The sequence below is a fragment of the Chiloscyllium plagiosum genome, unplaced genomic scaffold (genome assembly GCF_037043375.1).
Source record: "Chiloscyllium plagiosum isolate Xiang-an unplaced genomic scaffold, Cpla_swu_hap1 HiC_scaffold_9, whole genome shotgun sequence".
In the NCBI taxonomy this organism is placed as follows: Eukaryota; Metazoa; Chordata; class Chondrichthyes; order Orectolobiformes; family Hemiscylliidae; genus Chiloscyllium; species Chiloscyllium plagiosum.
Genome location: NW_028270147.1, coordinates 32,698,423 through 32,715,479, shown reverse-complemented (window position 1 = coordinate 32,715,479; position 17,057 = coordinate 32,698,423). Strand labels below are relative to the sequence as shown.

The 17,057-nt window shown below is 38.8% G+C and overlaps 1 protein-coding gene across 2 annotated transcripts in view; it reads right to left on the bottom strand.

Moving 5' to 3' along the window:
• Positions 1-2,913: 2,913 nt before the first annotated feature.
• Positions 2,914-17,057, bottom strand: part of LOC122554250 (MOB kinase activator 3B-like) — a 57,982-nt gene continuing 43,838 nt past the window's right edge. For both annotated transcript variants that reach the window (XM_043698980.2, XM_087990525.1), the window contains exon 4: positions 2,914-8,193. In XM_043698980.2, coding sequence (XP_043554915.1) covers positions 8,164-8,193 — 30 coding nt within the window. In that variant the 3' untranslated portion in view covers positions 2,914-8,163. The remainder of the gene's footprint in view (positions 8,194-17,057) is intronic.

Here is a 17,057-nt window from a genome sequence, read left to right as displayed (position 1 = left end):
GGAGTTCATCCAGTGACGTTATTCGGGTGGAACTGAGAAATAAGAAAGGGATGATCACCTTGTTGGGATTGTATTATACCCCCCCAGTCGTCTGCAGGAAATTGAGAAACAAATTTGTAAGGATTTAATTTAGATAAATGTGAGACATTGCATTTTGGTAAGGCAAATGAGGGCAGGACTTATACATTTAATGGTAAAATCCTGGGGAGTGTTGCCAAAAAGAAAAGAGACCTTGGAGTGCAGGTTCATTGTTCCTTGAAAGTGGAGTTGCAGGTAGACAGAGTAGTGAAGGAGAGATTTGATACGCTTCCCTTTATTGATCAGTGCATTGAGTATAGGAGTTGGGAGGTTATGCTTCAGCTGTACAGGACATTGGTTAGACCACTTAAGGAATACTGTATTCAGTTTTGGTCTCCCTGCTAAAGGAAAGATATTGTGAAACTTGAAAGAGTTGAGAAAAAATTTACAAGGATTGGAGGGTTTGAGCTATAGGGATACTGATTAGACTGGGGTATTTTCCTTGGAGTGTCAGAGGCTGAGGAGTCACCTTACTGAGGTTTATCACATCATGAGAGGCGTGTATGAGGTGAATAGCCAAGGTCTTTTCCCCAGGGTGGGGGAGTCCCAAAACTAGAGGGCATTGGGTTTAAAGTGAGAGGAGAAAGATTTAAAGGGAACCTAAGAGACAACTTTATCAGGCAGAGGCTTGAATGAAATAAGCTGCCAGAAGAGGTGCTATATGACTCTGACTTTATTTAATCATTTGCTAGAGATTAGGGGGAGTTGAGGACTTAGTGGTTATTATCCCTGGACTGTTAATGTAGAGACCCAGTTAATGTTCTAGGGACTTAGGTTCAAATCCCATCATGGCACATTAGTGGAATTTGAATTCAATAAAAATCGGAAGTAAGAGTCTAATGATCGGGAATCCATTGCTGATTGTCGAAAACCCCATCTGGTTCACTAATGCCCTTTAAGGAAGGAAACTGTCATCCTTACCTAGTACGGTCTGGTCTAAATTAACTCCAGCCCCACAACAGTGTGGTTGACACTTAAGGGATTGGGGAAAAAACATGCTGGCCTAGCCAGTGACACTCTTATCCTGTGAATGAATAAAAAAAATAACAAGCTGAATTTTATAGGGTTTTTTTTGGCTAAGAGTGAATTGTGTCAAGGTTATTGGAGGGATCCTCGCCAGAGGTCTATGTATATTTCACAACTCGCCTCATTAACTACCTAATACCTCACCCTACTACATTCGTTTTGTCCAATTCTATCCACATCTTACCAGAACTCACCACTCGGTAGATGCTCCTCAAAACACTGGCACTCTTGCACCCGCACCATCTTTAAAAGCCTGCTTTGCACCTGGACAAGCACTGTCAGTCTGCAGCTGCCATTCATGTTCCTGACCTTTTCCCCATACTTGCCAGATAAGGAAATTGGCATCCCACTTTGCAGTTAGGAACTGGGAGATGCTGCTGGATAGGGCCATTCCCTGTCTGCACTGCCTTTCGCCCAGGACCAGCACTGGGGGCCACAACATCAGTTCCCACTAGCCTGATTCAAGGTTGCCACCCAGGTTATTGGAGTTTCAACCATCTGGAGGTATGTCCAACAGTGAAGGAAGAAAGTCAGTGACCTTCTCCACTCCACCAGTGTATGTGCTTCCATCATTGTGATACCTCACATTCACCCTGCTGTTGTACCCATGTCCCAGAAAGGCCCACACTCTACCACTCTCGCTATTGCAATATCTCCCTGACTCATGCTCATTCAGCTTTCCTGATGAAAGCCTTTTGCCCGAAATGTCGATTTCGCTGCTCCTTGGATGCTGCCTGAACAGCTGTGCTCTTCCAGCACCACTAATCCAGAATCAACACCACTCAACCTGCCAACTCACTCACCTGGGACACCTCCCACCTGCATCAATTATGCCACCCACTTTCCTCTCCTGTAATATTCGCCTCTTTCTCCTTCCAGGAGGAAACCAGTGCATAGTAGGGCAGAAAGATGTAAGTTGGGTGGTGGTTTGCCTTTATGTGAAGAGGATCCTTACTCTGATCACCTTGAACATCTGATCTACTGTGTAGGTATCCTTTGATCACAGGCTACCTGCCTCCGCTTGAGTGAGGACTGCTGATAACCACGACAAATTTCCTGGCTTTCTGTCTGGTCTAAACATGAAGGCAAGACAGAAGTGATATGAGCCTGGTATGTCTGACTGAGGGGAAAAGCTCAAAAAGGCAAAGCATTGAAAGGCAGGGATATTGTGTGCATCCAGCTAGGCTGAGAGTGAGGGAGCAGTACAACAGCAAGCAAAGAACCTGGAGATGCAGCCAGGTCCAGTCTATGAGCTTGATGTGTATTCCTAAGCGCAAAGTGTCCTCACTGGACCTTTACTATTGCTGCAGCTCAAGGTGCATTATTGAATTGCACAAGCATTCTGTAAGTGGGGTGCAAATACACTGCTGGTATTCTTAGGAGCTTGTACATATTGGATGCCCACCTACATGGATGCACATGGCCAGTGTGCCATGGCCACTAGCAGTAAGAACACAGCAAAGTCCCTGCAGTGACAAGCACTTGGCCTCTCCTGCCAAGTGATTTCATGAGACGGGCCCCAAAGAATCCAGTTGCATATTTCATTAAGAGCAGAAGATTGCACGAGAAAAATCAGTATGGTTCATGATAGACGGGCGCCACGAATCTTGCTCAAAAAAGCACTATCAAAAAGAAATTCAGCCCATAGTTTTAAGCAATTCTGTTCAAATTGGTAGAAAACCAATAATCTATAAATTAAAATTACAAACAGCTCTATTTTAAAACAAATAGAACAATAAAGCCCCAAAACAAAAACTACTAAAAGTACAATGCACAAGTTGGAGAGACATAATTGGAATGTCTGCAATATCTTAATTACTGTTACAACCAGTAGATTTTTTATTTAGTCCATTTCGAAAACTAAGTTCCTTACAATGTATACAAATTCTATTCATCTTCAATCTAGCATTTGTTCTTATAGAAAAATAATTCAGAATCACTCCAGATCATTCATTTTCAGAAGATGACCCTTGTAGTTTCAAGTTTCCTTATTTCAGCATCATTGATATCAAAAGCAACACTTCTAGAAAAATCTCAAATGTCATCTTGTTTATATAAAAGAAGAAAATAAACTCAAACTTCCATCAAAAAGCCAATATGAAATAATATTCTGTACAAAATAAAATTAAACTGATGAGGCTTCATCAAGAATTATATTTTAATGTTCAGGAATTTAATGGAGAAAGGGATGTTTTATAAGGCATCCATTGAACGCATCTGATTTTAAAATGGATCATGTCAGTTCTTTAAATGAAACAAAAAATCTACTTAAATAAATGAACTTTTAAACATTTAGTTTGAAAGTAATGTTTGAAAGTAAATTGATGGGATTAAAAACAGAAAATGCTAAAGGGACTCAGCAGGTCTGGCAACATCTGTGGAGAGAGAAAGAGTTCAAAGTTTTGAGCCGAATAGGATTCTTAAAACCTTGCTCTGAAGAAGTCATATTGGACTTGAAATGTTAATACTGTTTCCCTCTCCACAGATACTGCCAATTCTGCTGAGTTTCACCAGCATTTGGTTTTTATTTTAGCTTTCCAGTATCTGCATTAATTTTGCTTTTACTTAAGTACTGGAATGTCTGTAATGCCTCAGCAATTTCACGTAGCAAATGTCAGCACCTTAATCACTATCACTTATCAAATCTGAGCTGAGTTAGTTGGCTTTGATCTCCTTACTTGAGAAAGGATGTACTGGCATTGGAGAGGATGCAGAGGTGATTCACAAGGTTGATTCTGGAGTTGAAAGGGTTGGCTTTTAAGAAAAGATGGAGTAAACTGGGACCATAAAACATTGGAATTTAGAAGAATGGGGTGATCTTAAAGAAGCATACAATTATGAAGGGAATAGATAAGATAGAAGCAGGGAGGTTGTTTCCACTTGCGGGTGAAACTAGAACTGGGGGCATAGCCTCAAAATAAGGGGGAACAGATTTAGGACAGAGTTGAGGAGCAATGTCTTCACCTAAACGGTTGTGAATCTGTGAAATTCCCTGCCCAGTGAAGCAGTTGAGGCTACCTTGTTGTATGTTTTTAATGCAAAGAGGGATGGAGTTTTGAACAGTAAAGTAATTAAGGGTTATGGTGAGCGGGCAGGTAAGTGGAGCAGAGTCCATGAAAAGATCAACCATGATCTTATTGAATGGCAGAGTAGGCACCAAGGGTCGATGGCCTACTCTTGCTCCTATTTCTTTTGTTCTTAGGACACAATCAGCCTTACCCTAACCCCGTATTTGGAAAAGCAAAACTAACCATATTTTGTGCTCTTGATTGAAATCCAACTACCTCTGATGGAAGTGTGCATGTATATAAGAAAAATATCAGGCTTGGACATGAAATCTGCCATTCCTGAGAAACCTATTTGCACTCAGTATTGAGGCTTGCATTTACAAATTGAGTGAATTATTAGTTGCAATGGTAATTCTTCAAAGAAATGAAAAACTAGGGTAAAGGCAAAACTGGTGACTGAAAGTAACTTTAAACAGTAACTTTAAACTTTGACACAGTAAGTCCATCTTAACAGCATTGAACTTTAAGCAAGAATTTAAATCATCCAATTACCACAGTTAAAAAAAATTACAAAACATTCATTCTATATACATCTATAAAACAATGAAAAAGAAATAACGTATACACTTTTCAGAATACAATTTTTCTGAGTTCCCATCAAGTCCTTAGATAAACGGATTTACTTTAGGACTAATTTCATCTTAGTCATCAGCTGTGACACACAATGAATAAGACAATATAACAAAGTGGAGTCTTCCTCCGATGATGTACACCTGCAACTGATGTACGGTTCATGGCTCTCAAATCAAACTCAAAACTATAAAATCTTATTGACTGGCAATCTAAACTGTACTTCAGTGAAGTACTCCACAATGTTTATTGGAATGTGATTGATACATGTTGAAAATTATTCCCAGTTGCTTTTCAAAATGAAAATATTTCATTATTGTGACATGCTATTCCCATAAAACTGTTTTGATGGATATCCTAAGATAGTCAAAGCTATCTACATCCTATACAAAATCTTACATTGTTATTATTGTGAATGTCCCTGCTGATACTGCATCAATCTTCAGTCACAAAAGGATCCACAGAAGACAGTGAAGCTTGGCATACTCGAGAAATGAGAAGCCCTATCTCCACATTGCCAAATCTGGTCTCATCAGTAATTCTGAAGAGAAGGCTGTATAGGTTCTGTTAGCATGGCTCAGTTATATTACTCTAATGGAAGAACTGAAGGAATGTTTCCTTGATAAATGTGCAGTGTCTGCAATGAGACATCAAACCAAGGCTCCATCCAGTTGTTCAAACAGGCATGAAAGATTATCTTGTATGATATGAAAACATATAATGAGGTTCTCCCCTTATCGTGGGGAATGTCTGTTCCTCAACCAAAAACAACAAGGGAGGAGTGACTAGTAAAGTTGATCTTCAGTTTTGTTGTGAAGATTCATTCTTTGCAATGATAAACTGTTTTGACAAACTATGTCTTCTTCAAGTCACAGAAGTGACATTACATCTAAGTTATAAAAAAAAGTTTTCAATATTTGAGCAAAATATTAGGATAGATATTCCTGGATTTGTTCCCAATCAAACTAAATCATTTAATTCAGGGATAATAAAAGCATCAAGCCAGTTGGAGCACAGTGCTGTAAATAAATTTGTATTACTTATTTCTCTTCAGGCTAAACAACAGTATTTTCAGTAATTTGTGTGGATTCATTTTCAACGAACAGACAGTGTGTTATATGTTGTGCAGAAGCTTAATTACAAACAGCATCGCTTATTCAGCAGTTAGCCTGTGGTTACTGGGTTGGTCCCTAAGATGAAAGTTGGAGTAAGTTGAGTTTAGAAAAATTAAGAGGTGATTTCATTAAATCAAAAAAAATTCTGAAGGGTCAACATTGAGAGGTTGAGGGGACAATGAGATTAAAAGATATTCCTGTACTCAAGACAGTTGTGAAAATTTGGAATTTTGGATGTATTGTTGAGTGTGTTTCAGGTGATAGATTTTTGTACCATCAGGAAAAGGGATGTGATGTGTGAGCAGGAAAGTGAAGTTGAGGCAGAAGGTCTGCCATGATCAAACTGAATTGTGGAGGTGGCTCAAGGGTCAATATAGACTTCTGCTCCCATTTCTTATATTCTTACCCATTCAACTGACTGTATAGAAAATAACTCCAACAGATTTATCATTTTGATTAAATGTCATTCTCAAAGAACTGACATTCTTCAGATGTTTAGTGTAAGTCACAGTAAAATATTCCAAGGTTAAAACAAAATGCAGTTGGCATTTATTTTCTATAAAATACTGGAATCTATTGGTTGACATTTATCTAAAGGCATGACTGTGACACATTCATTGCCATTTTTTGTATACAAGGGCCGACAGCTATTTTGAATTTTAAACAAAACCCACTAAGTGTGGTACATTTAAAACAAAGGTTCAAAAGTAACTTGCATCCGATTCAAAAGTTGGGTAAATTTCATACTAGGAGAAAACGAGGACTGCAGATACCGGAGATCAGAGTCGAAAAGTGTGATGCTAGAAAACCACAGTGGGTCAGACAGCATCCAGGAACAGGAGAATTGACGTTTCGGGCCGAAACATCAATTCTCCTGTCTGACCTGCTGTGCTTTTCCAGCACCACACATTTTGACTAAGTTTCATATGAGGTGACTTCAAGCAGTTATTTGACAGATTTTGAAAGTGCAAAAGCTGGCATGTTACTCTGATCTGACAGTGTGAGACTAAATTGCCTCAATTTTAAATAGTCTAAAAGAACATTAAATATTCAATAAAAGCAAACATTTTATTCCTGTCAAATCTCATTTCTGTATTCTCAGAGTCAGCTTTTGACATGGGAGAAAGTGAGCACTGCAGACGCTGGAGATCAGAGTCGAGAGTGTGGTGCTGGAAAAGCACAGCAGGTCAGGCAGCATCCGAGGCATAGGAGAATCAATGTTTTGGGTATAAGCCCTTCAGCTCTTGATGTATCACAGATGAATAATTTTTCTTCTTGACAAAATAATGTACAACTTCTGTATCCGAGTTTCCTGCCATGTTACTGTTTTGGTAAAAATTTAAAAGTCTGCAGTATCATCCTTGGACTCCTAGTAATTCTACTGCATTAGACTGTTCACTGTATGGGAGACAAGAATTAATTTATAAACTAAAAATGAGGATATTTTGAATTATTACACTAACTGAGTAAAAACTAATCTGTCCTTTTACCACAGATGGTGTAGGGCCGCTGGTATTTTATGCCCAGTGCTCATAGGACACAGATCAAATCCTGGATGATCCAGAGCTGGAATGGTATTGGTTGATCTTGATAGCATATCCTTAATCCCCTTGTGTCATGGCAGGATGGAACCTCAATAGTCTTGCACACGTCTGAAAACTTTTGGTTTGCAGTCAATATAGTTTCTGATTCCTGGCAGCTGATGCTAAAGCAGTATATTTTTGCTCTGTAGTATCTAAATGCTCCAGGAGGTACTCTGATGAAATGTACATCCATTGCCAATGTGACATCAGAAATATGAGGAGTGGATGATGGCGGCCACTTAGTTTTTAAATATATTGTCATAGGAATCCTCAATTAAGTCAAGAACATTTTATAAACCAAGTAATTTAGGAACAAACAGTCCTAATGAAGTGACAAGGATCTATTGGCCTGTGTCAGTGTTCAACCAGGTCATAGAGTCATAGAGATGTACAGCATGGAAACGTTTGTTTGGGAATCTAAGTACATTTGTGGAGAGCTGAACTACTTTCAATTGACTGGATTGCATCAGATTTGAGAACAAAGAGGGAGGATGTGAGTGATAGCCATCTAAATGCAGTATGTATTCCATCACCATCAATCTATTCCCATGAAGTATTTTTAGGAATTCTTAACTTATGCTTTTAATGATTTCCCATGGGAAATCTTCACAAGGATTCAGATTGTAGCATTTGACTTCCTGGTAATCTTCTGTTCAAGGCAGTAAATGGCTCAATTTTTATGTCACTGGAGAGACTTGCTGCGATGCCTCTCTCAAGCTGGGATCAATGGCAAATTTTCTCTGTCATCACTTTCTGTCAGGGAGAAAAAGAACAGAAAAAAAACTTATTAAAAAGGAGATTTTGCAGTTCAGGGGCATTTTTGAGTACATTCAATTACTGAAACAGCCAGGCAATTGGGGAATTCTGCACTGCATCAGACACAATGAACGTCACAGCACCACCAACAATAGCTTTCATCTTTTACAGTGTCCCAAGGCACTCAACATAATCAACAACAATATGATTACACTGCTACCGCTTTAGGTAATTAGATTGAAAAGGTTAAAAGGATGTACCTGAAAACTCAAACTATTAAAAATAAAGGCACAGTTCTCCATTTTGAGTCAGAACCACAATATTGGCGCATATGGAGTTCCTGACCTACTGGTTTGCCAGCAACAGTACAAGATCAGTCTGTGCAGCAAATTTGTGCTCTGTCCACTTCCATACTTGCCCCATTCTGGAACATAAATTTTGCCCCAGAGACATCTAGTAACATTTCTCAATGTGTGTATGCTGGTTGTATTTTGGCATTCCAATACATTTATACTATACTAGCTTTTGCAAAATATTTTCAGTTTAAAAGGCTCAAATTAAAAGTGAAAAGAATTTCAAAAGTATTAAGTACAATTATTATATAAATAATAACTTACATCCAAACCAGACAGGACTCTTCCATTAAGTTGCATAAAATAGTTGTTTCAATTACATTTGCGATTAATTGTTTAGCTTCTTGAAGTTATCAAACGATCCTCTAAATGCTTAATTAACTATGAAATGCACTGATACATCCTGTGATTGCGAATGGTTAATGCAAGGTTGGTGCAGGTTAATGCAATCCCTTTTTGCTTTTGTCTGTTGTCCACTGGTACTCGAGACCTTCTACAACTAGCAGACATCACAGAAACCAGACAGCATAGTCAACATGGACAATAAATTTATTCTTTACTTTACAAAGTTTCTTCTTTATGATATTGTTTTCAATTAATTTGCAACTTTGTCCACCACTTTTTAATGACTGTCTTTATTGCTTTATTTACAAGGGATTCATTGATTGAGTCCCTTTGCCACTTACTTTTCATTATCAATAATCAATAAAACCTTGCACACATTAATGACCTCGATTGGGATTTTGCATTCTACTTTTTATCCTATTTGATAGCACTTAAACTATGCAACTCTTCCCTTTCATTACCAGTTAAAGAAAATCTAACAACACACATTTTTGAGTTCAAAACAAGCTACTGTTAAATGATGGCAATAGATTTTATTACTAATTACTAGATGGTTCAACTTGCACCATTGGGCCATATGTCTGGGCCATAGTCATTGACTCAAAATCAAACTTTTCCACTGGCCCCAGCAAAGCAAATTTAATAATGCTATTACTACTGAAGGGACTTTCAATAAATGAAGACAAACCTGAAGAACACCCAAGAATGGCATAATTCAGTGGTGATAGGAGAGCCACATTCAGTAATAAACTTTGAGTGTCTAAACATAGATAGTATTGCAGTATTTATGCTGCACATTATAAATAAAATACATAACAAAACATGGATTCAGAAAGAAGGCCAACACCTGCAGTACTACTATATATTAATTCATAACCATGTCAATACCACCCTCCCCTGTTCCAGTTCAATTTACTGGTAATAAATTACAGCTTTTGCAATTAGAACTATTGTTGTACCACAATATTTTCATACTTACAAAGTTTTTCCTGGAACTCTTCCATTGGCCTTTCTTTATGTCAACTTTTTTTAATATCACCTAGTTTAAGGGCGCTGGTAGCTTGAATAACAACTTCGAAGTCAGCCTTTAATTATTTTTCTTACTTAAACCAAATCACATTTCTTGGCATATCTAAAATTATCTTGTTATATAAGTGTAGGAATACTATACCTTTAAGAGAGAGAGGAAACTGGCAAGGACTGAAAGCACAGAGTGTGCTGAACAATTTAAAAATGTAACATTTGATGACACAAATAGCTGGTGCTGTGTTGCCTTGGTACAAAATCAAATTCAAATTCAGCCAGTTTAAATATGCCTCAGATACCAAACTCCAAACGAATTTGAATTTAATGTTTTGATGACATCAAACCAATGGAATGATCTGATGTTTTGGGGTATAAAACCAGACGTTTTGAACAGTTAGGGAGAAGCAAAGAGCTACCAAGCACCAACAACTGCCAGCAAAATAGCACTTTGAAAGGTACCTGTCCGTAAGAAATTTTGCAGCAGAAGACTGAAGCCAACTTAGAGAAATCTACAGATAAAGTTCAACATCCGAAGTTGACAACTGGGTTTGAAACTGATTTGCTGTAAATTTAAGAGGGAATTTATCAGACTGGTATTGTAGAGTGAGAGGTAAAAGATAGGTTCAAGAGAAAGGAGTTGTAAAAAGCTGTTGTTTAATATTCTCTGTTGGAATTAAAGAATAAAATTGTTAATTTTTACTTTAAATAGTGACCTCTGGGATAGTTCTTTGCCTCTCGAAATTTAATAGATTATAGCTTCTTTGTGTCAGGTTTAAACTAGTAGAGGGGTTTACCCAGTGTTGTTATTGTTTGGGGGCTCGTTGCCAGGATTTGAACAGTTTGGGTCTCGGATTCGCGATTTGAGCAGGTTTAGACAGATCCAGCCTGAGATTTGGACAGATATGAATAGATTTGAGGTAGGGAAAAAAAGCCAAGTATTAAACACTTACTGGTTAGTATCCTAGATCTTTAAATAAAACATAGGTGAGACAATTAGTTTAATTTCAGTTACTTGTGATTGGATAAATTAAAAAAGTGAGAGAAATGGCTCTTAAAATTGTTAAAGATGTTCTGGGGTTTGAAGATGATTCCCAAATTTTCCAAGTTTAGAAGGAAAAGAAATTACCATACTCTTAGAATTAGCAAAAAGGTTACATTTGGGATTAACCAAGGACAAAAGTAAAGCTGAAATTGTACGGGAATTACTCAAACACTTAGAGATGTCAGAGAAACAGACAAGTTTCCAAAGATGTGCAGGTCAGGTGAATTGGCCATGCTAAATTGCCCATAGTGTTAGGTAAAGGGGTAAATGTAGGGAAATGGGTGGGTTGCGCTTCGGCGGGTCAGTGTGGACTTGTTGGGCTGAAGGGCCTGTTTCCACACTGTAAGTAATCTAATCTAAAAAAAAAGTGCAGTGGAATTAGAAAAACCTAAATTACAATTGAGGAAATAGAAGATAAACAAAGAGACAAAGAGAGAGAGAGAGGAAAAAGAGAGAGGGGACGTTCTTTGCTGAGCAAAAAGAGAGAATTTGAACTTGAGAAGTTGTGACTTAGTCAGAAAAGTCAACATGATGGAGATTAAAAGAGAAAGCGGTAATATATACAAATATGTCAAAACTCTGCCACATTTGAGGAGAAAGATGTCAAAGCCTTCTTTATTTCATTTGAAAAATTGGCTAGGCAGTTGGGATGGTCTGAGGATTTATGAGTAATGCTAGTTCAGACTAAACTGGTAGGCAGAGATGGTGAGGTATTTGCCGCACTGTCAGATGAGGAGTCAAGAGATTATGAAGAGGTAAACAGGCTATTTTAAGAGCTTATGAATTGGTACCAGAAGCGTATAGACAGCGGTTCAGAAACACAAGAAGGAACCAGGTCAGACTTACATTGAGTTCATTTTAATTGATGGGTGCAGGCCTTAAAGATAGATAAGACCCAGGAGGTTCTAACAGAGATTATTCTGCTGGAAGAGTTTAAAAACTCACTTCCAGAGATGGTAACAATTCACATGGATGAACAGAAAATTCAGGAAGTGAAAAGGGCAACAGAGTTAGCAGATGAATACATGCTGGTGCATAAGAGAAGCATCCAGCCAGAATTTCATCCCGTGAGGGATAGAAGTTGGGAGGAGGGGAGATGCTACACTACAAAACAGAGTAAAGAGCACTGGTGTTTACCACAGGATAAAAAAGAAGCCCAAGAGGGTGAGAAGGAGGTGAAAAGCCTCAGGTGTTTCCACTGTGGTAAAGTGGGACACACAAAGTCACTGTGCTGGTTGTTAAAGAAAGGCACTGTGGGAAAATATGCGGTAAAAGAAGCTAAGCCAGTGGCATTAGTGAATGTAGTAAAGGAAACCCCAAGAAGAGCAGAGGAGCTGCAGGAGAGTGCACGGCCTAGACAAGGGCTGGGTATGGAGTTAGTGCCTGATCTCTATAAAGACTTCACTTCTGTGGGTAAAGTTTACTCAGAAAGAACAAGGAGAGAAGGGAAAGAAGTTATAATTTTGAGAGATACAAGGTCTAACCAGTCTCTATTAGTAAGAGATCAGCAAATTTGTACTCTTTCTGATCTGTTACCTGAGAATGTGGTAATTTGCGGGATAGATGGACAGAGATTTTGCATTCCCCTAAATAAGACCAGGTTGGAGTGCCAACTCAAGACTGGGGAAGTTATAGTGGGAGTGATTGACAGAGTGTCAGATCCAGGAATTCAGTTTGTTCTTGGGAATGATTTAACAGGGTCCAAGGTGGGAGTGACACCCCTTGTGGAGAAGCCCAAGGAAGACCAAGAAACTGAGGAGTTAAAAGAAAAATATCTTGGTATTTTCCCAGACTGTGTAGTAACAAGATCCTACTATCATAAGTCACAACACGAAGCAAAAACTAAAGAGAAAGATGAAAGAGTTGACGTTCAGTTAGCAGACACCCAGTTTGACATAATGATGCAGGAAAAACCTGAACAGGCAGAGGGTCAGACAGAAGAGTTTAGTCCTGAAAAGCTAAGAGACTTGCAACAGAAAGACAAGATGATAAACGATATATATGTGGATGTGTACTCCGAAAAGGAGGCAGAGAATATTCATGAGGGTTATTATCTGAAAGATAGAATCCTAAGACAGAAATGGAGACCACGGCAGGTTAGTGCACAGGAGAAATGGGCCAACGTGCACCAGATTGTGTTGTTCGTATCATACAGGTAGGAAGTGTTATGGGTAGCATATGAACTACCTGTAGGAGGTCACCAAGTATTGTTCTTTGAGGAGAACGTTGGTAGATTTGAAGGAAAAGATGCAGGATTTGAGGGAACTATTAACAATATTATGTTACAGGTTATTAGAAAGGGAAGAAGCAAATTCCTGCAGATGCTGGAATCTGTATTCCCTCCCATACTGTAGAGAATTTGGGGCAGCATGGTGGCTCAGTGGTTAGCACTGGTGCCTCACAGCACCAGGGACCCGGGTTTGATTCCCACCTCTGGCGGACTGTCTATTTGGAGTTTGCACATTCTTCCCATGTCTGCGTAAGTTTCCTCCGGGTGCTCCGGTTTCCTCCCACAGTCCAAAGAAGTGCAGGTTAGGTGAATTGGCCATGCTAAATTACCCATAATGTTAGCTGCATTAAGTCAGGGGTAAATATAAGGGTATGGCTCTGGGTGGGTTACTCTTTGAGGGTCAGTGTGGACTTGTTGGACCGAAGGGCCTGTTTCCATACTGTAAGGAATCTAATCTAATCTGTACTGAAAACACAATGGGTCAGGCACCATCCATGGAGAGAGAGCAAGCTAATATTGAGTCTAGATGACTCTTCCTCACAGTCAACTTGAGTCAAAATGTTAACTTGCTCTCTCTCTATGGACGCTGTCTGATCCGCTATCATTTCCAGCATTTTTTGTTTACAGTATCAGAAAGAGAAGTTGGATTTTTGGCTGTTTGGTAGGAATAGGGTCGAAAGGATAGAAGGAGAGTATGTTGGGACTAAGATAGGACAAGGTAGCAGGCAAGAGAGAAGCTACAGAAAGTTGTAAATAGGTTTAGGGAATGAAAAAAATCTTTGAGGAGGTTTCACTGAGTTAGAGAAAGGAAAGGATGTGATACATGTTATGTTATGTCTCTCATCTAATATGTCAACATTTCAGAGACATACTCATGATACCATCACTGTTTTACAGCATGTGACCTGAGAGTATAAAATTTTCAGACTCCATCCTAACATGGACCAAATGACACATGAATAGAAGAATGTTACTCTTTGTAACCGTATAGCTTGAGAAGTATTATTTGTATATATTAATCGGCTGAAATAAAACATCTGTTGGATGCACCAGTACCACATACCCACGTTTAGAATGTTTCAGGAGATAACATGAGGTTTGTTGCACCAGGTGGAGATGTCTAGCTGGAGAAAAAACATATCAGGAAAAACTACAAAGTGGGTAATTTTAATCTCAGTGGAACAGCAATCTATTTACTCCTTCCACATTTTAGAGGCAAGGGTGGAAGAGACAGCAAGAGGAGGACAGGACTTTGCTGACAGATTAGTTATGGGGCGGGGGGGGGGGGGGTGAGAATGAAAAAAGGTTGGCATGTAATTTTTCCCAGTTGGCTCACCTGCTCGCTGTGACTTATCTCAGAGTCATGTTTCTGCCGGCTGGTTCAATGGGCAGAATTGAAGGTGAGCTTGTCAGAACAACTTAAAAGCCAAGCACTGGAGACCAACTGGTATTTTTCAGGCGACTTGTGAACAGGCCATCTGTCTGGAAACTGCAGACAACCCTGACACCAAAGTCCCAACCTGAAACAGGATGGCCTACCGGTGGGTTCAGGTGGTTTGCAGTTGAGAAAAGAAGTAAGGTGTTGTCCTGCATTCCAGATTGATCCTATGATTGTTGAAACATTAGATAATATAAGGCAAAACAAATCGGCTGTTATTTGGATCAGATGAAATCATCCTTCCTGATCTTTACTGCTGTTAAAGATATTCCACTGTAGTACACTATTCCAGAAGTCACTTGATGATAGTAAATATGCAGAATGGACAGCAGCCAATGCAGTAGTGGTATGGGATTAACATCCTTTGACAATGCACTGCATAATAATTCATGTAGGATCATCTTGTGTTGTGTTAGTGGCATTAAATCAATTTGTTTTAAAGAGGTTAACAATTGTATTAAAATTGTACACCAGGGAATGGGTTGACAATTTGGCCCAGCAAGACAGTGTGAAGCATTGGAATTCTTGTGGTGCTTTGTTAGAACACACTTTATACTGTGACATGATATAACCATATAATTGGATAAAGTGCTGCTAATTAATTTACATAGCTGCTCTGACTGGGCAGCCCCACAACTAAACCTTTATTAGTTTTGTGCAAACACACAACACAGGATTTTCTGGAAGGTAGGAGTTCCCACTTGAGACTGAAAATGTAAATATATTACTATTGCAGCAATGTGGTTGCAGGATGACAAAAATGGGTCCACAATATTGAGGAGTACGCAACATTCAACAAGAATAGGTGAATGGGGTAGCACTTCTCATGAAGGATGGCATTGGTGTAATAATTAGAGATAACCTTGGTTCAGAAGATCAGGATGTACAAACAGTTTGAGTGGAGATGAGGTATAGGGGAAAGAAGTCACTACTGGGAGTGATCTATTAGCCTCCTAACAGTAACAGATAGTTTATGACAAAGAATACAAGAAGAAATACAGAACGGATATGATAAAGAAATGGTAATAATCTGCACATAGACTGGAACAAACAGGTTGGCTGCAGTGGCTATGATGAATTTATAGAATGGCTTCAAGATAATTTCTTCAAGTGGCACATTCTTGAACCAACCAGAGATCATGTTATATTGGACGTGGTACTGCATTGTGTACTGTGACAGGACTAATTCAAGACCTCACAGTAAAGATACCCCTCAGTAGCAGTAACCATAATTTGATTGAATTTTATATCTAGTCCGAAAGGGAGATGATTGTGTCTTTCAAGAGTATTTTAAACTAAAGCAAGGGTGACTATGTGGGCATGAAAACCAAAATATGAACTAGCATACTTGACTAAGGGATAGATCAACAAAGATGCAATGGCAGGCATTCAGAATCCTCTAAATAAATATGTACCTACTTTAAAAGGAAGGTTTCACAGGAGGACCCACCATTCATGATTAACTAAAGTTAGGGAAATAGCAGGCAATTGCAGAAAAGGTAAATGGCAGGTCAGATAATTGATCAGAATATAAAGAATGGTAGAGGTTAAATCAGGCTAATAAAAACAATATGAGAGAAAGCTAGCTACAAATGTAAGAATGGATGGCAAGAGTTCTACAGGTATTCAAAAGGAAAAGAGAAAGTTGGACTTCTAGTGAGTCGGAATGGGGAGTTAATAGTAAGTAATAAAAGGCAGAACAAATATTTTGCATTGTCTTCATTGCAGAGGATACAAAAAACATTCCAGTAACAACTGTAAATTAAAAAGTCATAGAGTCAGAGATGTACAGCACAGAAATAGACCCTTCGGTCCAACTCGTCCAGATATCCCAACCCAATCTAGTCCCACCTGCCAGCACCCGGCCCATTTCCCTCCAAACCCTTCCTATTTATATACCCATCCAAATGCCTTCTAAATGTTGCCATTGGAAAGAGAGAAAGCAATTTAGTGAAATTACAATCAGCAGGTAAGCAGTAATGAGCAAAGTAATGGAGTTTAGAGCAGACAAATCCCCGGGTGCAGAAAGGCTCTCGTAGGGTCAGAAAGAGAGGTGACAATAGACCACTGAGTTTGATGTCCGTCATAGAAAAGGTGTTGGAATCAATTATTAAAGAGATTATAGGGCCACACTTAGAAAAACTCCAGATAATTGGGAAGAATGAGTATAGTGTTGTGAAAAAAAAATAATGTTTAACTAATTTTGTTTACTTTGAAGAAATAACTTTCTGTGGATAAATGGGGGTCAGTAGATGACCTGTACTTAGATTTCCAAAGGAATTTGCCACAACAATACATAGAGCACAAAATAAACTTCATAGCGTTAGGGATAATGTATTAGCATGGACAGAAGATTTAGATGTTCAGCAGAAAATAGAGCACACGTAACTGGGTCTTTGATGAATGCAGTTCCACACAGGTTATTAC